The sequence below is a fragment of the Urocampus carinirostris genome, chromosome 4 (genome assembly GCF_059441175.1).
Source record: "Urocampus carinirostris isolate Australia breed hairy pipefish chromosome 4, RoL_Ucar_1.0, whole genome shotgun sequence".
Classification (NCBI taxonomy): Eukaryota; Metazoa; Chordata; class Actinopteri; order Syngnathiformes; family Syngnathidae; genus Urocampus; species Urocampus carinirostris.
The window spans coordinates 32691626-32714781 of NC_142352.1; the positions used below are offsets into that span (position 1 = coordinate 32691626).

General features: G+C 39.9%; 1 protein-coding gene and 2 pseudogenes across 1 annotated transcript; all 3 read right to left on the reverse strand.

Annotated features, from left to right (window-relative positions):
* Nucleotides 1-2037: 2037 nt before the first annotated feature.
* LOC148367350 (U2 spliceosomal RNA) lies at nt 2038-2174 on the reverse strand (annotated as a pseudogene).
* Nucleotides 2175-2470: 296 nt separating this feature from the next.
* Nucleotides 2471-2630, reverse strand: LOC148367351 (U2 spliceosomal RNA; annotated as a pseudogene).
* A 10292-nt stretch (nt 2631-12922) lies between these two features.
* mnx2b (motor neuron and pancreas homeobox 2b) lies at nt 12923-22749 on the reverse strand. The gene is made up of 3 exons (XM_088333245.1): nt 22195-22749; nt 17938-18095; nt 12923-13606 (listed from the first exon to the last, which is right to left on the reverse strand). The coding sequence occupies exons 1-3, from the start codon at nt 22640-22642 to the stop codon at nt 13205-13207; spliced, it is 1008 nt and encodes a 335-aa protein (XP_088189371.1). The 5' UTR covers nt 22643-22749; the 3' UTR covers nt 12923-13204.
* Between the last annotated feature and the right edge of the window lie 407 nt (nt 22750-23156).

Here is a 23156-nt window from a genome sequence, read left to right on the forward strand (position 1 = left end):
AAACGGCTCACTTGCTTTGATGCATTATATTACGAATTATTATGTTGTATAAAGTTAAAAAAAAGGAAGTATATAAGGCGAAAATAAAAAAGACATGTTTGTGGTTATCCCTTTAATCAGTATATTGCCAACAATAATTTAAAATTAATTTAAAATGAATTAATAATTTGAATAATAAAATGTATTATTCTACTTAAGTATATTTGCATGTATTTTTCTTTCTACAGTGAACGTCCAAGCTACTTCATTTTTGAACTTTTTTTTACAATAAACCTCATTCATGTCGAGCAACTGAGTTAATTAACAATATATATGATACAACGGAACACATGTACAATAATACATGTTAAACTACATAAAAAATATATATGGTGTAACATTATTTTGTAAGGGAAAATACGACAGTTTGTAAGGGCATGGAGCCGTGGAGGTTGACAGGTATGTAAACAGTTTGGATAAAACAGAGTATAAACCTTTGAATCACTAAATATTTGAATGATAAATAGGTTGATTCTGCATTTCACTATTCTAACCGATGAGAAATGTTAATATACCGGTTATTGAATTAGTAATAATTAGTGGGGGATGTGAGCGTTTATATCAGGGGTCCCCAAACCTTTTCCTGATATATATATATATATATATATATATATATATATATATATATATATATATATATATATCATCTCATTAGCTGCACCGCTTATCCTCAGTAGGGTCGCGGGGGTGCTGGAGCCCATCTCAGCTATATATATATATATATATATATATATATATATATATATATATATATATATATATATATATATATATATATATATATATATATATATATATATATATATATATATATATATTATTTTTTTAAAAATGTATTTATTTATTCATTTAATTATTCTTATTAGCATGCCATGCGGGAACACATTCCCTGTGGTCACACACTTTCCAGTAAACTTTATTGCAAAAAAAGGAACCATACACACACACACACACACTATGTTTGATGCGTTTGATGGGAATTTATTGGGCTCTGCCGTCACTCGGCGCCTGCTGTCCATTAGTTAAGTGACATTTCCCGGGAAACGCTGTGATTACCTTAAAGAGATCACACAAAGAGCGTAATGAGCTCCACACCATGATTGAGTCGACTCCACTAGTGCAATATGTTTCCCTGGTTTATTTGTCAAAGTGTGTGATGAGGAAGCGTGAGAGGCTCACTCCAATGCCAGAGTGACTAATCCAAAAGGCCGGCTCATGTCCAGGTGGAGTTTGGGCTGGGTGAATAAGAAAATTAATGATAACATGGATCTGTGACTTGCACTATCTAACCTTACCCGTTCTGTGGTCAGCTATTTGGCCACATTTCGCGGAACAGATGAGGTGAGTTTTACCATCTGGAGGAATTCTACCTTTCTGATTTGGAGTTTGTTTGGCCCACCACCATTCTCCTGTAGCGGTAGAATCAACAGGGAACAGCAGGAATGATATGAGGCAGGTACCATGGAGGGCAGAAAGGTGCATGCTGGGGTGCAGCTGAAACAGCCAGGAAAATAAATCGAAATGCGTTAAAAATGGAATGTTATTCATTTCACTCATTTTGCCCCTTTTGCCTGTCATCTGGGGAACCACGTTATGTGTTGTGCTAAGGGGCTGGTCACACAGACATTTGCGGCTGAATCACGGCCAGAAATTTCTGACTTTGAGGCGGACGCTATAGGACGCATTGAGATCGCCATTCAGACGAGTTACGGCAGTGCACAACACGAGGTCGGAAATACGCGCGCGTGTGGCAGCGCGAAAAAATTTAGCGCTGTTCAATTCTTGAGAGCGCATGGACACAGCCTTTCACGAGTTTGTCGAGGCTGGACCGCGGGAGTTTTGGGGTTTTTAAGGGTTATTGATCTATCTTCGTTATTCATTATCCATTATCCGTTATCGGTCAGTTCATAATACGCTACAAAGCCTAGGAGCCGGGACACTTACTCTCAGCCAAAAGGCCAAGCTAAGGTCCTAGCCCTAAAGCCTTGCTGCGATCATTGCGAATGCACCGTTCCCGGAGGTACTGCAATACCGGGCCGATGCGTGGAGTGGACAGAGCAAGCTCCTATTCCATCTCCAAAATGCAAAAATCAAAGATAGTGACTTCATAGAAAGTACCCAAAAGGCCAAGCTAAGGACTTAGCATCAAGGCCAAAGGCCATGGCCTTGATCGGCCAAGCTAAGGACCTAGCATCAAAGCCTTGAAAGGCCAAGTTAAGGTCCTGGCTTTAAAGCCTTGATCTCTATATGAACAGTATATTTATTTTAACAGGCGGGGTTTTTAAGGGTTATTGATCTATCTTCGTTATTCATTATCCATTATCCGTTATCGGTCAGTTCATAATACGCTACAAAGCCTAGGAGCCGGGACACTTACTCTCAGCCAAAAGGCCAAGCTAAGGTCCTAACCCTAGAGCCTTGCTGCAATCATTGCGAATGCACCGTTCCCGGAGGTACTGCAATACCGGGCCGATGCGTGGAGTGGACAGAGAAAGCTCATATTCCATCTCCGAAATGCAAAAATCAAAGAGGCCAAGCTAAGGACCTAGCATCAAAAGGCCAAGCAAGGCCAAGAAGGCCAAGCTAAGGACCTAGCATCAAGGCCAAGCTAAGGACTTGGCATCAAGACCCGATTAAGTTCGAAAAACACAACCGGTCCTATCGGTATAGTCCAAAACCGCATGCCGATACAAACTTCTTGCCGTGAAGCAGATGTTGTTGGGCGCTGTTGGACGTTTTGAGACCGCCATATAGACGAGATAGAGCAGTGCTTTACTCGCGGTCGGAAATTTTCACGTGGTTGGCCGCGTTCAAAACTTTTGAGCTGCTCAAAAGTTTGAGCACGTGTTAAACCGCGTGCCGCACACGTGGTCAACACGAGGAAATGACGCGGAAATGACGCGGAACGACGTGCTCTGGCCGCGGCCAGGGCGTAGTTACACATGGGTAGGACGGAAAATTTCAGTGGGTAATCGTGGGCGGAGCATGGTAATAGCATGTTCTGCGCCTGTATCGCGGTGTTATTACGTGAAATTAGCGTGTTACACGTGTGACAGTCAAACGCCTTTCCCCGCGTATATACAGCGCGATTTGCCGAGCACACCATTGTGCTCGTGACGTCAAGGGGGTGAACATGGATCACCGTCAGCGTAGTTTCTCTTCATTTCGAATAAATCTTTCGGTGCATTAACAATGGTCGTAGCAAGGCTTTGATGCTAGGCCCTTAGCTTGGCCTTTGAACTGACCGATAACGGATAATGGATAATGAATAACGAAGATAGAACAATAACCCTTAAAAACCCCAAAACCCCTTTGCAATGATGCATCGGCCCGGTATTGCAGTACCTCCGGGAACGGTGCATCCGCAATGATCGCAGCAAGGCTTTAGAGCTAGGACCTTAGCTTGGCCTTTTGGCTGAGAGTAAGTGTCCCGGCTCCTAGGCTTTGTAGCGTATTATGAACTGACCGATAACGGATAATGGATAATGAATAACGAAGATAGATCAATAACCCTTAAAAACCCCAAAACCCCTTTGCAATGATCGCAGCAAGGCTTTAGGGCTAGGACCTTACCTTGGCCTTTTGGCTGAGAGTAAGTGTTCCGGCTCCCAGGCTTTGTAGCGTATTAAGAACTGACTGATAATGGATAATGAATAACGAAGATAGAACAATAACCCTTAAAAACCCCAAAACCCCTCTTGGCCGAGAGTAAGAGTCCCGGCTCCTAAGCTTTGTAACGTGTTATGAACTGATCGATGATGAATAATTAGAAAAATATATAAAACAATTACCCTCAATAAACCCCTCCCCGTCAGTGTAGTGATCTCGTCTTAACCCATATTTATTTCTTAACATTTCTTTTCAAGATAATAAAATAAATATGATGCCAAAGCTTGAAATCTTGTTATTCACGGGACTGTGTCTAGAGCGTTTTTGAATTCTACAGCCCGATAAATACATTCCTGCCGAGATTTGCATTTCCTCGCTTCTCCAACTAATTATACCTCGTTTTATCTCACTCATAGGAAATGTAATGGCGAACATATAACCAAATTCACTTCGTCTTGCAATCGGGAATGTAATACAACATAATCCATTCCGTCTTTATTTTTGTTGTGAACGTAATCGAACGGTAAATCCTTCCCCCCTCGCGTGAACGCGCATTCTGCTGCGCTTTCATCAGAAGCGATCGTATTCTATATTAAACGCTTATTAAAACACTAAAGCGAGCTAATTATAATAATTGGGAGATCCTAGTCTATATAACGCGTTTATTTAAACAATAAAGTGCGATCGTATTCTACAAAATGCGTTTGTTAACGCGGATGAAAAAGTCAAAAGCGATCGCAGCAGAATGCGCGTTCACGCGAGGGTGTGGGGGGGGGTGGGTGTGTTGCGTAGGAGTCGGATTTGGGCACAACACCGGCTCGGGAGATTTTATACCCGTGGTCCACACGAGAAAATGACGCAGAAATGACGCGATGAGGAAGCGGAACAGTCGCCGGCATCTTTTTTCCGGCCATACCACAGACGAACGGCGGGTTGTCAAATTTTGCGCATTTTCCATCCCGGGCAACCACGGGCAAAAAAAAACCGCCAAATTTTAGCCGTGATTCAGCCGCAAATGTCAGTGTGACCGGCCCCTTAGTGTTGGCAGAATTGAGCAGTTAAATGAGTTTACCGGGTAGCCCCTCTCAAATAAGCTTGTAGTGATGGGAATATCGTTTATTTTTCCAAATGTGGCTCTTTTGGCTCAGCTCACTAAAAAAAGCCAACTTTTTCATCTCCCAAAAGCCTCCTCAGAGTTTTTTGTTGCTTTTATTCATACATCAAAAATTATTATGTAACATTTTCCAGAACAATCATTTTGGAGGACAAATATAACTACAAGAAGAAGAAAAAAGACGACGATGAAAAAAGAAAAGCACAAGGAAAAAGAAAAAAAGGCAAAAAGAGAATAGAGAAGAAGCAATATTAAAGGAATAAAAAGTAAAAGGCTAAAATAATAAAAACTATGAAAAAGGAAAGAAAAAAAGAAGGAAAAATCAGAAAGTAAATAAGAAAAAAAGAGAAAATGCTGAAAAAGAAGGAGAAAGAAAAAAAGAGCAGGTCCTCTCTCAATATAACCTCCTAAAAGGTGCCTACCATGTCTTTGGCTGGAATCTAAGTTCCTTTTGAGCTTTTCATGTACTCTCCTGTGAGTAAAGCTTCTCTGCTTTAAAATGTGTGAAAACCAGGGTAAGAATTTCGCAGCCTAAGGAACCTTTGGAGGCCTTCATGCTGATGTACACTGAAAACTTACATGTAGAATGCCCTGGCGCGTGGACGTGTGACACGTAAAACCTGTCTTTTGTAACAAAATCTAACTTAAACAAGACTATATAACCAGAGATGAGGGCTGGACGACTCAAAACAAAGTCAGCCAAAGAGGAGTTGGGCCCGACCTAAAGATCACGATCGACATTTGAAGCTTGACTCAGCCTGATATTCCGATCAAATCAGGTTGGGTCAAGCTTGGGTCCGGGCCAGGCTTGGATTTGGACAAAACGTTTTTTTTTTCATTTTAGAGGCGCTGCTTGCTTTGGAGTTGTCAGACCTTTCGCTGTTGAATCAACATAACAATATATTTCCTTGTGCAGCTCCGTGTCCTCAAGTTTGACGGCTGTTGGTGCGATCACCTTGATGGATTACCTAGCCAGTCATAATCTGCGAAACCGGTGTTTTCCAACACCCACAAGCAGGCGCTAAGACGGGGACTCGGGATTCTGATTGGCTAAACCAACATCTTTCTGAAACACTAACGTTTTCTGTCTCGCGGCCTTAAGAGGTGTTTGTGAAGACCTCCAGGTAGATTAATGCTAAATACTTATGGCTGAAATGTGATTGGTTTAATGCTTGAATATGAAAGCAGACATCTGGAGCAAACACAAACAGGGAGAAGCAATGAAAGGAATCTGATAGACAACCTTCAATTGTTTAATAAGTATAGATGGATGAAATATAATTAACATCACATTATTCAGATACTTTCATATCAGCAGACAAGGTCTTGCAGGCCCTCATGGCCCACCACTGGTAAATCACATCTATCCATCCACTCATGGATTTTTTTCCCTGGCCATACATGTTTGTGGGAAAAGCAACCCAACCCAGCATTTTCTTGCACGGTTTTCATCTGGTTGGAGCACAGCAACATTATTTCCCCAGTTCCGTAATTTAATTATGTAACTCTAATGGACCCATTACTATTAGGTGTGATCTGAAAGCTTTTCAAAAAATAAAACCATGGAATGCTTTTTTGTTTATTTATGGCATTCCATTTTATATTTGCATTTTTTATAATTGATGGTCACACCGACGTAATCCAGATTACATTGTAAAAACGATGGCGTCTAGTAAAGTACTATGTGTACAATATTAAAAATACATTCCTTGGTGTAGAACTGGGGCGGCATGGTGGTTGAGTGGTTAGAGTGTCCGCGGCACAGTTTTGAAGGTCATGGGATCGAATCCTCCTGTGTTATGTTTGCATGTAGTACCCGGGCCCGCGTGGGTTTCCTCTGGGCACTCTGGTTTCCTCCCACATTCCAAAAACATGCATGTCAGGTTAATTGTCCAAATTTTCCCTAGGTGTGAATGAGCGAGTGAGTAGTATGTCTCCGTGTGCCCTGCGACTGGCTGGCAACCAGTTCAGGGTGTCCCCTGCCCACTGCCCGAAGACAGCTGGGATGGGCTCCAGCACCCCCGTGACCCTAGTGAGGATAAGCGGTCCTGATAATGGATGGATGGTGTAGAACTGAGTCATACGTTATACAGTGCCTTCCAAAAGTACTGTCGTAATTTATAGATACACAACTCAAAATATTTTTCCAAGAATCAACAACACGTGAGACACAATAGTGAAAAAAAAACAGTTATTCAATATTTTATACTGTGCTAAGTTGCGACCAAAAAAAAAAAATAAAAGCAAAAATATCACCCCCTTTTGAGTTAATACATTGTACAACCTCCTCTTTCTGCAATTGGAACCACAATTTTTGGGGGTATGTCTGTAAATTTTGCACATCTTGAAATAGATACACTCGGCCATGCCACCTTAGAAAACAGGTGAAGTTCTTTAAGGTTTTATGGTAATTGTTTGTGCACAGCATTTTTTAGGTCTTTCAACAAATACTTTATAGCAGGGCTTCCCAACCTTTTTCAAGCCGAGAGCTACTTTTTGTTATTAATTAGTGCAAAGGGCACACAGTTTGAGATGCATTTCTAAAATAACAACTTATCATGTAATTACTATGTTGTTACTATTATATTACCAGGTTAACTGTTGGAAGTAGGGTTAATCAGACTCAGTCAACCACTAGAAACATAATTTTATTAAAAAATTACAATGACCCAGTACTGGTGAGCTATTTTCAGAACAGGTCCACGGGTACCTCAACTATCCTGGGGCACCACGTATGAGACCCCTGCTCTATAGGAATGAGGTCTGGACTTTGGCATCCTGACACCTTTATACTGTTAGTTATAAAACCACTCGCTTAATGTTTAGGGTCATTGTCCTCTTAGACCAGGGGTGTCAAACTCATTTTAACTCGAGGGCCACACCATAGACTGAACATTCATTCGGGGGCCGGACTAGTAGATTACAGAGGAAGAAAAAGGAGAAATAAGAGAAAGAAAGGGAGAAACAAAGGAGAGAGGGTGTAACAAAGGAAGGAAGAGAGTGAGAAACAAAAGACATGCAGTGAGAGAGGGGGAAAGAAGAGAAAGAAGAAAATCCAGAGAGAAAAGAGAAGGGGAGAAAGACAGGAGGGGAAAGCAAGGGAGAAAAGGAAAGAAAGGAGAGCAAAAGAAGGTCAAAAGACACGGAGAACGAGTGAAGGGAACGCAAGAGAAAAAAGGAGAGCAAAAGAAGGTAAAAAGACAGAGAAAGAGACAAAAGAACTAAGAAAAAGTGAGACTGAGAGAGTGAAAGAGTGTGAGAAAAAGGGAGGGGAGAGAGAAAGTAATACAAATACAGAATTTTTGAAAGGCACCTGGTTTTGGCAACATCAAGTGGATATTTCTCAACCTGCAGCTCGTTTTTCTCTCGCGCTTCCCTGAGTATTGTCTCGCAGGCCAGATTCAATCCCTTAGCGGGCCTGATCCGGCCCACGGGCCGCCTGTTTGACACCCCTGTCTTAGATGGTGAACCTGCGCCCCATTTTCCGGTCTCTTGCAGACTCCAAAAGATTTTCACTTGGCTCCGTCCATCTCCCCATTAATTCTAACGATCTTCCCAGTCTCTGATAAAAGAAAGCAACTCTGGAGCATGATGCTGCTACTACCATGTTTGACAGTTTTTCAGGGTGATGTGCAGCGTTACTCTTGGACAAACGTAACACTCAATTTGGGACTCAACTGACCAGTGTAGGGCATTCAACGTTAGGTCAGCATTCTGATTTGCTTTGGAGGCTTCTTGCAAATGCCAAATGGCCCTTTTATGGCATTCCTTCAGAAAGGCCGTTCTTTACATTTATGCAAAGTACACCTTATAGTAGTCTTATGCACAGATTGTCCCACCTTAGTTGTGTATGTCTGCAGGTCATCTAATGTGATAATGGATACCTTTTGGTTACTTCTCTGATTAGTTATCTCCTTGTTCGGGCCGAAAGTTCAGAGGAACAGCCAGGTCTTTGTAGCTTTGCAGGGGTTTTATGCTCACTCCACTCTGATATTATTGGTCGGCAGTGCTCCAGGAAAGAGGTATAAATATAGTGGAAGCTCGAGCTTTTGTTGGTGATAGGAATGAGTGGAGAGGTTTTGTAAAAGGATAGTGGGATGTTTAGACGTGTTCTAAGGGATGGGCAGGGCACCCGTATGATGCGGCAGGGTAAACCAGTGAAAGCTGTCGGGCCCTGCTGTTGAACAAAAGAGTGTGTTGTGTCACCCTGACCAGAGTGACATGGCCGCTTTCTTGTGTCCCGTTTCATCTGGAGGGAAGAAAGCATGACCAACTTGGGTGCCGAGGGGCTTAACTATTTTGGGTGTTCTGGCATTTTGGTTGGCCATGGTCCAAAACGTTTTGTGTGTGTTTTTTTTCTCCTTTATCCCTTTATTTTTTAATTTTTTTTTTGTATTATTTTTTTTTTTGTATGTGTTTGTCTTGCTGTCCGTCACCCCTCTCGAGGGATATGACCAGGGTAGATAGTCGATAGATAGATAGATAGTGCTCCAGGAGATGGGTAAAGGTCTTGCGTCCCATTCCTGTTTTGAAGTTTTCCACAACTGTGTCCTGTACCTGCCTTATGTGTTCTTTGGTCTTCATAATGCTGTCTGTTCTCAAGTGCTTTCTTCCATAGAGACCACGACAGAGTATGTGTATTTAAACTGAAACCTAATGAAACACAGGTGCACTCTATTTGTCATTGATAGTCATTTAGGTCGACATTGGCTCATGTAAAAGTCTTAAGAGAACTTCTGGAGTCGGTTGGCTGAGCTAAGAGAACAGGGGGCCAATATTTCAGCAACACCTACTTTTAGTTTTTCGTTCTAGATATTATATAAAATGTTGAAAGATTATATGAAATGTTGAAAGACGATAGTGTTTTACATGTTGACGATTCTTATATTTTCAGTTTTTAGCTATACCTTTGAAGCCTGAAATCTGGCAATATGACAATAAGTATTGGCCCTCCAAGAACTTTTGCGAGGCACTGTATATTGTAAAGAGGATAAAGACACCATGCATATTGACGGGGCTTGTGTCTAGATTTGGATCTTCCTATCTAATCATTGAATTCCATAATCTTTGATCCAAATTTCCCTTCATCTAATAGGTTATCTAAGGCAGTCAATTTCATCAAGGCAGGGGAGAAACCACGGGCTTGTGCACAAACAACATCCGGACTCCTCCACATTGCCTCTGATTGGCAGTTGCATGTCGACCTTGGGAAACAACTAAGGTTTCCCCAGCATATATCAGCAACATCGCTCCGACCGGACATGATAATTACCTCAGAGACTTCGAAACACCTGATCATGCTGGAGCTCACAGTCCCGTGGGAAGAGCGCATTGAGGAAGCCAATGAAAGGAAACACGCAAAGTACCAGGAGCTGGTGGAGCCAATAGAGGTCGGCTGTAGGGGTTTTGCTGGACGATCCTACTGCAAAGTCCTAGGACGGTTGGGTGTGACAGGGGCAGCCAAGAAGAAAGCCATTAAATCCGCTAGTGAAGCTGCAGAAAAAGCCACCAGGTGGCTTTGGCTCAAAAGGGCAGATTTGTGGACTGCTACCGGGATGCAAGTTGAGGCCTGATGAACCTCGGCTGGGTCACCTGGGCGAGAGTGTCTGATGTTGCGAGACCCGAAACACTCAATGAACTCAGGATACATCACTGACGATGCGTCCCAGTTGCATCCAGGAGATGTTTCTTTCAAGGTTCATTTTTAAAAGGGAAATTAAGAATATACTGTGTCTGTGTTATAATGTGTGACAAAAAGACAAAGTAAATCAATCATCAAGAATGAAGGTAAAGCAATACAGTATTTAAATTAAAGAAAAGTTTATGTCTGATCAAACAATCAACTTTATTTCCTGAGTGTTGTCACAAATGCTACAAGGACCACCAGTCCAAATACCTGCCTACACAATATGAACATGCATATAGGGTTGATAGTGCTAAATATAGCCACCACTATAGTCCATTTCACAGCATAGACGTGCTGATTATTTTTTTTAAAGCAGATCTTTTAAATATTATGTTCACGGAAGAAAAAAAAAGCTATTTACAAAGTCATTTATATGAAGTAACGATCACGGTTGCCGGTCATGTGATTCTTCTCTGAAAATGACAAGTGTATTCTTGAAAACCTCAAACACATAAAACAAGTTCTTTTTAACAAATTTTTAAGACCACAAACTTATGTCAAATAAATACATGGAATGTGTGTGTACAATCAAATACAATAAGTTAAACTGATTCCCAACTCAGAAGGGGCAAACACCCAGGAAGTAAAAGTGCAAAATCACATTGAGAATAAAATCAAGTACATTTTAGCGTTTAAAGCCAAGCCTGGGTTGGAAGTTCCGTTTTTGTGTGTACTTTTAAACATTTGTTGGCTTGGAGAAGGATGGGTGCCACCGAGCTGTTTTTGTTCAAGACACACCACAAGACCACAGTGGTTAAGGGATTAACCCACCAACACACCCACCTTCATACTTAACCTGTTCTCGTACAACACATTCCATAAACCACATAATGACTTGAATGTGAAGTTGAGTTTGCAATCTTAATGTTTGTGGTGTGTCTTTTTACTTTTCCACAGACACCAAAAACAACATCAAGTATGTTATCAGCCTTTACATAATTTAGGTAAAGTTTTAAAATGTAGAGCCGTAAAAAAGGAAATGTATTATTTTTACCTCGAAATTTGATATTTGTTCCGCTGGTAACTCACAAACAATATTTATATAATAATACCATATCATTATCATCGATGTTAGTGTCATTCGTTTTAATCTAGGGATATTCAAATTTTGTGTCAGAGCAGATCTTTTGTCGTCATTGATACTAATACCAAATACTGATATCATTGATACCTACAATTCCATTCCGACTGGAAAAAAGGAGTGATATTTATAGAGTTATGTTTTACATCCCAACATAATATGTTTCATTGATGGTCTACTTATTTAATGTTTATCACTACTTTAACTCCAGATTTCTGTTTGTCACACGACCACTACGAGGAATATCTTAAATGGGGCCACTATCGACACTGATTCTGATAACTAGTGGAGGTCAAATAATTTTCATCCGCTTTGGAAAAATATTTGAAACCATCTGTTTGTCAATATCATAGTTAAGCCTGCAACTAACGATCATTTTAATAATCGATGAATCCGTAAATTTTTTTTTGGGATTAATTGATAAATTGGATTTTTATTACAACACATATTTAATTTCCTCCTCTCTATTCAAATTGTAGTTTTAGACGAATTAAAAAAATAGTGCACAAGAAAAAAAACATATTCTATAAAATGAAACAATGAAAAAAATCAAAATAACTTAACAGTAAACCAAAATACATACAAATGTATGCTAAACTATATTTTATCCTACCACCTTATCCAAAGATCATATTACATTTGGACTTATTATACAAAACATAAACCAAAAAGAGAAATCAATTTCAGTTTTTGTGCAGCAACATTTTTCATCCACATAAAAATAGATAAAACATTTGGCCCAGTTATTAAAATGCTGTCAACGAATTTGTTTTGTTTTTTGGTTAAATCTTGGAATACGATAAACAATTCAAACAACGTGCCTGTCTTTTTAAACTTTATTTTATAGGTTTGTTTTCTAAATTTTTTCTCTATTTCTGTAGCACACTGTTAACTTTGTCGTGTTTGACTTTTTTCTTGTTAATTTTGTTCATAATGGATGCAATATGGATGTTCAATAAAAAAGGATTGCTAAAAATGTAAGATCCTTTTTGTGGTTAGTGCTTGTGCGGCACAGTTCTAAGGTCTTGGGAACCTCCTGTGTGGGTTCAAATCCAGCTACCGGACTTCCTGTGCGGAGTATGTATGTTCTCCCCGTGCTTGCGTGGGTTTCCTCCGGGCACTCCGGCTTCCTCCCACATTCCAAAAAGCATGCATTTCAGGTGAATTGGCCGGTCCAAATTGTCCCTAGGTGTGAATGAGCGAGCGAGTTGTCTGTCCCTGTGTGCCCTGCGATTGGCTGGCAACCAGTTCAGGGTGTCCCCTGCCCACAGCCCGATGATTGCTGGGATGGGCTCCAGCACCCCTGCGACCCTACTGAGGACAAGCGGTGAGATGAGATATATATATTACTGTATAAATGGTCTTCAAGGCACCCTCTGCCAGACCAAAGTGGTACTGCAACCCTCAACATCATAACAAATTTTAACTTGATTAGTGGCTCATAAAAAGTGCAACTCAACAAGTTGATGATGAAATTAGTTCTGGACGCTTTCGATAATCGATTTTAATCGATTTCATTGATTCATTGTTGCAGCCTCGATCATAATTCAATTGATAATTCGATACTGGATGCGTGCGCATAGCTCATGATGTGTAACAAAAAAATGTTAGGTTTGTTCACGATGGTGGACTCGAGCCTTGTATGAGCGTCCCTAAAATGAAATATCCCGTCTTCTCACAGTCCCAAAACTATTTTCCTGTCCCCGCCTCCTCCTGTTTGCACCCCCTCTTCGGTGAATGGGCTGTGGGGATTAAAGCCCACATCGGTACTGCGCTGTAAGAAGTCCGTGGATCTCGACAAGTGGACTCTGTTGCCCACAACAACTGAAAAACCGTGCCTGGGTTCCTCTTCTTCTTCTTCGTCTTCTTCCTCCTCCTCCTCCTCATCTTCGTCACCTTCTTCTATAAGTAGGTCCACTGCGCTGACCTGCGGATTTGGCTGCTGGTGGCTTTTGTTTTCGGGTTTGGTGCTTGATGTTTTTCCAGCCGTTTCGTTCTGGCTGCAGGCCCCGGCTTGTTCTTTGGCCTTTCGGCTCCGCTTCCACTTCATTCTGCGGTTTTGGAACCAGATCTTCACCTGGCCAACAAGACAACAGATTAAACATGCTTAGTTCAGAGTTTGTACAACAAATCAGTTTGTAAGGACTCTTAAAGCCAATTTTTATTTTTTCCAGGACCATTAAAGGAAACAATCCGGGGTGAATTATGTATTTTGCAGAGTCACTTATATATCTGCGATTTACTGATTAGATTGTTAATGTTGCATGCACATTTACCAAGACATCTGATTTGTAGATCTTGGTTGCGAACCTCTGCTCTATCATACATTGAAACCAACAAACAAACCCCAATTTACTGGCACAAGCGTACAACTCTAATTTTTTTAAACAAATCATTTCTGTACTGTTATATCATAGGAGCCTTTGCTCTAAAAATGCTGGTCTACTAGTAATCGCAAGAGCCAAAAAGAGATCCGCAGGTTCGAGAGCCTTCTCCATCCGGGCCCCGGTGCTGTGGAATGCTCTTCCCCCAATATTCGATCTGCAACCTCAGTGGAAATATTTAAATCTAAGCTTAAAACACACTTCTATTCTATGGCATATGAATAGCCTATATTTTACGTTGACAATATCTGTGTTTGATTTGCCCTCATGTAGGTTTTAGATCAGGAGATGGTCTCATAATAGTCTGTGGTTTGCAATAGTATGTGATCTGTGCAGCCCTTTGAGACTCATTGTGATTAAGGGCTATACAAATAAACATGACTAGACTTGACTTGACTATTATCATGGGAAAAGGTTTGTAATGTGTCCTGTGTCCGCCATATATTTTTTCATCATCAAACATTTTTGTAAACGCAACAAAGAGATACATGCCGCTCCAGAGCAAGTTTAGCGGGTCGAGAAGTCCAAATTTGTTGGCAATAGAAAGCATATTCATATGTCATTGGTCTCGGTCGCCAGTACTTCCGTTGGTCCAGAGCGTTTTGTTTCCATGATGGCTTTTGGAAAGACTTATAATTGAAAAAGATTGATCGTATACATAGTGTGGGTTAGTCAAGTTGTTTTACATTTGTGTACAACTTGGAACGCAACGTCATTGATGTAGGGGCAGACACAACCAGAAAAGGGGCGGGACAACGGCTTAGCCAATCCAAATGCAGAACACAGAAAATCTGCAAAGCAGCAAAACTACGATAAGTAAAAAATGTGGTGTTAACTAGCGATGGGCGAAATCAGACATAGAGCCCAAATTAGATATAAGGTAATGTTACTTTCAATTAACTATCAAGACTAATATTGACCGCTGCCCATTTGGCCGTATGATCAGAGCTGACAGCGGCCCTTCAAAAAGTAATTTCATTATGTTAGCGTTACAGGGATAAACACACTTGAAATTTAAGTAAAACATATTGCCTTTAGTGAAAAAGGTTATCTACGAAATTCATTATCGTTTTCCCATTATCTATATCGTCCTTCAATGATTTATTCAAGATTTATTCAACAAGCAATCTTTTTCTAATTCTGTCATGCGTCTTTGTTGTCATTTAGAAAATGTCTTAATAATTTAATTAAGGGGGGCAGTAGGGGTTTTTATTTCCCTGTGATACGTTTACAGTTTAGTAGACACACAAAATAAGGAGAAAAGACATTAAAGAATTTTGAACATGCAAGGAGAACAGGAGAATACTTTACAAAAAAAACCTCACAATGCCAAATTCTTCAATAGGTTCTAAAAGCCCTCAATTGAGCCCCTTCTTTTTATCAAATCTCCTAGGTTACAAACAGCAGATCTGCTCTAATGGGTGTAGAAAATAAAAAACATAACATTATTGGATGATAATGACAATGATGAAAACATCCATCCATCCATCCATTATCTGCACCACTTATCCTCAGTATGTGGAGCCTATCCCAGCAATCTTCCGTCAGTGAGCAGGGGACACCCTGAACTGGTTGCCAGCCAATTGCAGGGCACACAGGGACAGACAATTCGCTCGCTCATTCACACCTAGGGACAACTTGGCCTGGCCAATTAACCTGACATGCAATTTTTGGAATGTGGGAGGAAACCGTAATGCCCGGAGGAAACCCACGCAAGCACGGGGAGAACATGCAAACTCCACACAGGAGGTTTGATCTCACGACCTCTAAATTGTGCCGCACACGCACTAACCACTGCTCCGCCGTACTGAATGATGAAAACAGTACCTACATAAATAATCAAAATAACAAACAACAATGAGGAATAGAAGTCAAAATAACTAACTGACATCCTAAGCAATTTGCTTTGCAGGTGTCCAAAGCGAACGAGTAACGTCCTGCTAATTACGGTACATGTCTCATGATGTCTCTTATAAATAAATGGGAAAACGAAAAACAGACAGCAACTGTTAACTTTTTTTAAGTAAATGTGTTATAATGGGACATCCAAGTCTTTGCTTCGAAAGCTAAGTACAGTAATCCCTTGCTGTATCGCTGTTCACTTAACGTGACATCGCGGATTTTCATCATGCCTTGTGTTCTGCATTTTGATTGGCCAAACAGAGGAAGACTCTTTCTATCGCCAAAAAAACTGGACCCCTCCACCCGCTTAACCTCCTAGGAAGCCAAATGCGGGTCTTTGGTGCTCCCTGGTGACATTTTGCTGCTTTTTCAAATACGTGTCTGTAGACGTGACTAAAAGGTAAACGCACTTTTGCATAACGGCCACATGATAGCGGCAACGCATCATGTAATCCGTATAAATACTTAATCCATAAAACATTATTTTTAAGATTATAATTTCACAGTAAAGAAGTTATTTGAAAGAAAAATGAGATAAATAAAAAAGTACAGTAGGCTACTGTTATTTGTTAAAATAATACTGTAATATGGGTTCATTTTTGGAGTAAAAAACAAACAAATAAATAAATAAATACATATATGAACGTTTCTACGCCGTGGTTTTTGACTATCGCGGTATGTTTTTAGAACGCAACCACCCCCCCCAAAAATAAAATAAAGATGAGAGATTTATTTTCAGTGCTTTTTCATACTATTTTGAACCTTACAATACTTTATTCTTTTTTTAGATTCTAGTTTTAATTCATACTTTTTCAGTACTTTTTTTTGTATTTGTCTGTACTCCTTAGTACTTTTTAACACTAGTTTAGACTCTATGGAAATCTGAGATGTTTCATAAAATGTTCTTTAAATGAAATGTTCATAACATTTAATGTTCCTAATGTTTTTGTGCGTCTTTACACCAAAACAAAGGACAAACATGATATTTGGGGGAGTTATAGCAGACTATGGTATCATTTTCGTGGTCCGGCCCACTTGATATCTACCCTCCATGTGAAATGGGTTTGACACCCATTATACCTTTGAATCCATGTACTTTTGATGACAACTATTACATTTAAGGTATTTTCTGAAAGCTATTTTTCATTTTTTTGAGGGGAGGGATTTGACATACTGGTAGTGTTGGTGTCTGTTTTTAGTATCTGTGACTGCAAGAATGTGTAGCGGTGTATTGAGGCAAAAAAGGTATCAAATGAAATGCAAAACACACAAAAATAATTACATTAAACCCAACGCAACGCAGCCACACACACCTTTTTCTTGGCCAACATTAAGCACTTTTTAAGGACTTTCCAGGCCAATTTTCAAAGTCCTCCAGTACCATTTTAAGAAGAAATCTGGTGTGAATCATGTATCTTGCAGATCTACAAATATATCTGTGATTTATATATGCACTCTTTATTCTTGCGTGGGCGTCAAGACACATGATTTTAAGATCCTGTCGGATTGCAAATGTGTGGATCCGAACAATATCTGTGTGAATATTTTTAGGACAAATCTTTGCCCATGTAGGTTTTAGGCAAAAATGTACTACGAAGCTTGCATTTTCAGTTGCAGGAAGTTCTTCCCATGACAATATACCGCTGGGAAATGTTACCCCAATTTTTTGCCTGGCTCATAATGTCCATCATTTATATGTAATCCCGACAGTAGTACACATTTCACAGTGCCAGGTTTAGAGGCAACCTGCACCTGTCCTCTTGGCCACAACCTGTAGGGGGTGATGACGCTTCATAGGACAATGTCATACAAACAAACGGCAGCTCACGAGGGAAGATGAAATGCATTGGCAAAGCGAAGCCACCAGAGCAGGCATATCTGTGTCATTTTTAAGAAGACTTCTTTTATTTTTCTTCAGTTAATGCATGGTGTATGGAGTCAGACTGCCGAGAAACATGGCAAAAATGTCAAGCACTTACAAGAAATTCACCCAAAATCCAAGCCTTTTTCAAACCTTGAAAACCAAACATTGAAAATTCAAGCATATTCAAAGATTTCAAACACCCGTATGAACATTGCACACAAACAAAACGCAGAGTCCGGGGTTCGTGTTGTCTCCTACCTGTGTTTCTGTCAGCATGAGCGAGGTGGCCACTTCGAAGCGTTTGGGTCTGGACAGGTACTTATTGAGCTTGAACTGGTTTTCCAGCTCCAGCAGCTGCTGACTGGTGAAGGCCGTGCGAGGCCTTCGGCACTTTCCCAGCAAACTGGACTGCGGTCCTGCACAAAGATCACACGCATCGTCTAAATATTCTGTCAGGTCACATGCCGGTATTTTGGTTGCATTCTTCTCCTACAATGTCATTTTTCAAATTCTGAATAGGTATACTGTAGTCAATATTCTAATTCCTTTACATCAGGGGTGTCATACTCTTTAGCTCGGGGGCCACACGGTAGAAAAAACATTCTCTCGTAGGCCGGTCTAGTAGATTAGAGTGATGGACAAAAGAAGTAGGAGAAAGAGAGAGAGTAAAGGAAGGAGAGAAAGAAAGAAAGAGAGAGAGAGTAAGAAAGACATAAAGTAAATGTGATAAAGAAAAAGGAAGAGAATGAGAGAGCAAAATAAAGAAAGACATAGAGAAAGAAATAGACGAAGAGATGGTGAAAAAAAAAAGAAAGAGAAAAAGATAATTAACAAGAAAGGGAGAGAGAGAAAGAGAAGGAAGGAAAGAAAAAAACATATACATATAGAGGAAGCGACAAAAATAAACCCAGGGTGAGAGAGAGAGAGAAAGAGAGAGAGAGAGAGAGAGAAAGAGAGAGAGAGAGAGAGAGAAGGTGAGAGAGAAGGAGAGAGAGAGAGACAAAAATACAACTACAGTGTCTTTGTGAGTCGCGCCTGGCTTTGGCAACATCAAGTGGATATATTTCAACCTGCGGCTCGTTTTTCTCTCGTGCTTCTTTCAGCCGTGTCTCGCGGGCCGGATTCATTCACTCGGCGAGCCTGATCGGCCAGCGAGCCGCTTGTTCGACACCCCTGAATTACAGTCAATTCAATTATAACTAGGTTCAACATAAACACCGAGATTAAATATTAAATACACTACAGGGGGAACACTGTCTGATTTATTTGCCCATAAATACATTCAAATGTTTTATACAGAAGCAGGTCTTGAAGATCAGTTTTTCTCTTCAAACATGGTCTTCTTATTGATATTCCATTTGCCAAGAAAAAAATTAGATAAATACAATTTTTTAAAAATTGCCTCATTTGGGTGGCATTTTTGGTGAATTCTGTCGGAAACTAAAAAGGACAGTGTGACAGTGTGTTAAAATCTGAAAACAACCAATCAAAACCCAGTTTCAGGAAGAATCGTCCCAGATCGTAATTTCATCCATCAGTAACTGTGACGTCATTTTTAGTTGACAGCAAGAGGCAAAATGGCCGTCTTCAGACACTGACAGTAATGGGGAATAGGTGATTTTTAATTTTATTTTATTTTTTGGGGAAGCTGTTGTATGTTCAATAAAATATGTATTCGGAACTGTACCCATTTATTGGTTATTATCAGTCTCCATTAATTAAAACAACTTCATGGTAAACTCAAGAAAAAAAAGAATCTTCCAATTATTAGACTAATCGTTTCAATAGTCGGTGACTATTTGACTGGTAAAATACAGGGTTCATGCACCTTTTCATGGCCAAATTCAGCACTTTTTAAGGACTTTTAAATTTTCCGATTTCTCCAGTACCATAAAAAAAATAAATCCGCAATATGAATCACAAATATACCTTTACATATGAGATTTTTAATCTTTATGTGCATTTATAAAACCACGTAGTTTTGGGGATCTTAAGTAAATCGCGAATATATATATTATTTTGAGAAAAATCTCTCTCCATATAGGTGTTGAGTAAAAAAAATACTATGTAGCTGAAATTTTTAGTTGCAGGACTACATATTCATAGTAATGACGTTTTATAGGACCATTCTGTACAAACTAATGCCAAATGCAGTTAATCAAGAAATACAGTACAATGACAAAGCGAAGCCACCCGTAGTGTCAGCATCAATGTAGATGGTCTGCATTTATAGAGCGCATTTCAAGTTAATTAACACCGCTCAAAGCACTTTACAATGTGCTTCACACTTACCCATTCACACACACTGATAGCAGCGTCATCCATGCAAGGCAACTACTTGCTTATTGGAAGCATTAGCAATTCAGTGTCTTGCTCAAGTACACTTGAACCTGCGAACTCTTTACCTCCCGAGCTACTGAAGCCCCGACTTATTCTTATTATTTATCATCTAAGCATCATTTATTGGCAGACTTGTTGAGAAACAAGGCAACCATTCCAAGCTTTTAAAAGCACTTTACCCCAAATGCAAGCATTTCTCAAGCCTTAAAAACACAGCATTAAAAAAATCAAGCATTTTCAAGGATTTCAAGCACCCGTGTGAAGCCAGAAAATCATTTGATTTTCCTTTTTAAGTACAGTATCACAATTTGATCATCACAATCTATATTAAAGCTATTTCTTATCATTAAAGTGTCATAGCCCTTCCATACACGCAGAAACCATTGAAATGCTGTCACCAAGGACACAAGAAGTACATTTATCCTCATTGCAGGCGAGCACAGACACATATGGCAGCACTTGTCACTAAATGCAAGACTTTACTGCAGGTTATTGTTGAGGGGCCAAACCAGCAGAAGCAGAAGCTGCCTTGTGCTCGTAAAATTGCCAGCGTGCCATTAACTTAATGAAAATCCAACGACGGCTTTGGAATTTTATTGATCAACTACAAAACGTTTTGTTTGTTTATACGTTTCTTTGTCACACACATACTATTTTTAATGGTCGACACTTTATGGAAAGGTGGAAGGGGGCAAGAGGAAAATATGACAGCCTTTAAGCATAGAATGTATGAATAATATATTGCTTGATAAAATGTAAATATATATATATATATATATATATATATATATATATATATATATATATATATATATATATATATATATATATAAAATCAATCACAAACACAAACAATGTTAACGTACATGTTCGAAAGGGGGTAGGAAAAAGCATATGCTTATTAAATATTCCCCCTTTTACTTCATTAATAATTGTGTGTCACAGTTAGCTCTTCTGTGTATAACATGTAAAAAATAACTCATGAATAATCATATTTACATGGGCTCTGTGGATATACAGTCCCTTCATTATCATCACTTTTTTATAATAAAAGATTAGTTTAGTTTTACCCATCTATTAACTTTATAATGCTAGTAATCACTAAATATCATTCAGACTCTAATAATGACAATGATAACAATTAATGACAGTTATGGTCATTATAATAATGATTGTTATAATATTAATATAATAATAATGATAACAATAACAAGGCTGATTTGCTTACATATACAATATATATTTTATATATATTTATAATGTCAAGCAGCACTATATGATATACATTTTATGTACAGTCATTTGTGTCTTAGAGAGTCTTAAAAGTAATATAGAAAATACACTTTAGAAACCTAAACTATGGCCTTATTTTAAAAAAAAAGGAAGAAAATATCCGTAGGCCCCAAATATGGTGATTTGAATTTGGCAGCCGCAAGTCGGCTTGCATTTTGTGTTAATTGTCCCCGATTCGGACATTTTCAAGGAGATATTTTCATTAATATGTGTAAAAATGATTTCATTCGTTGTTCTACCGCTCATCTAAGAGGTATTTGAAATAACAAAAAATCAATAGAAATAATAATTGATTGACTGAAATTTTTGTTTTCAACCTATCATCAAATACAAGTTTCCGTTGAATTAAAACAATGTACGAAAAATAGAAATAAAGGATTAATGGGGAAAAGCAAGAGCTACAACATAAACACAAAATTAGACTGAACAATTTTAATAAACGAATATATATTGTTTTATTTCAAATGTATTTTTTTTTCATGCACTTGTTATCCCCCCTGGTCTTGTCTATTCATCCCCAATTCATCCTGTATCATGTCCCAATGCTATTAGAAGAGCCAAAATTATACTAATACAAAAATAATTGTAACCATGAATAAATGAAAGAATGAAGTTTATTTTGGCACAGCACAAAAATAAAAAAGCATCAACGACTAATTAACAAAGAGGACAACAAATTATTTGCAAAAAACAAACAAACTTTAATACCGGGGTACTTTAAAATTATGAATAAAACTTGTGCCCAAAGGGAGTAGGGTGAAGCCGAAGCTTTTCAGTACCCACCTCTGTTACATTGTTCTTTTGTTTTATTCCTTGCACGGGAGACATTTAAAAAAAGAACCAAAAAGGAAAATTAGCAAGAATAAAATGATGAGGACTCACCGTTGTAATCGGGCAACCTGGGTATCATAATGCCCGCCCGGATCCAGTGCTCGAGGGGCACCGAGCCCGCCATGGCCGCGGCCGCCTTCAGGTGCTCCGGGTAGGCGTGAGTGAGCTGCGAAAAGCCGCTGTAGGCGAAGGCCGGGTGCTGAGCACCCAGGGCCGACAACGGGTACATCGGTCCCGCCGAGTACATGGCCGGGAGGGCGGCCGGGGCCACGGTAGCGAGTCCCGGGTGCGCAAGATTGAGCACGCTGGCTTTGGAGATGAGAGAGGAGGCGTGGAGGTGCGCTACGGGCCGTGGGGGCGGCGTGTCCCCGCGGCGGCAGGACGCGGGACTCCCCGCCGGACTGTCGCTGCAGCTTAGACCCGGGGACACGTCCCGACTGGCCCGGTTGGGCTCGTCTGCAAGCAGGGCGTCGATACGGAAGTTTTTGGATTTCTCCATGGCGGCTTGGAAAGAATGTTGTGGAGGGTGCACACCTGCAGAGCGCAGTCACCTTGCAGACATTTGGCGCGATTGTTGACGCGCACGCGTCACGTTGTGCCTGCAGATGATTGTGGCCCCTGAGCACTTCTTCCAGGTTGAGTTATTAAGTGTTAGGAGCGGGTGATACTGGGATTTGTGGTATCGATCCGATCCAAGTCAATTTATCGACCAATTCCGATCCTATATTGGAAATATTATGATCATTGAGTAATTGAACCCTTGCCCATACCTGTCAACCTGTACGTTTTTTGCCGTACAAAGTACGTTTAATATGCATTTTAAGACGTGTACGACTCAAAAGAAAATCTGTACGGAAAAACGCAAATTTGTCAATTATGGGTACCATCCAGTATACACCGACTATCACGAAACCGCAAATCAATCAAGTCAAACGAGTTCGCCGCGGTAGCCTCTATCTCGGTATCGTTCTTTTTTTTTTTTTTTTTTTTGCAAACGAAGCAAGCGTTTGGAT

What these genes read in the sequence shown, in the direction of transcription:
- mnx2b (XM_088333245.1), bottom strand. Translation starts at nt 22,642, where the DNA reads ATGGAGAAATCCAAAAACTTCCGTATCGACGCCCTGCTTGCAGACGAG. An exon ending in CAGGTTGCCCGATTACAACG is followed by an intron (nt 18,096 to 22,194) that starts GTGAGTCCTCAT and finishes ATCTTTGTGCAG; the next exon opens with GACCGCAGTCCAGTTTGCTG. An exon ending in TCATGCTGACAGAAACACAG is followed by an intron (nt 13,607 to 17,937) that starts GTAGGAGACAAC and finishes CTTGTTGGCCAG; the next exon opens with GTGAAGATCTGGTTCCAAAA.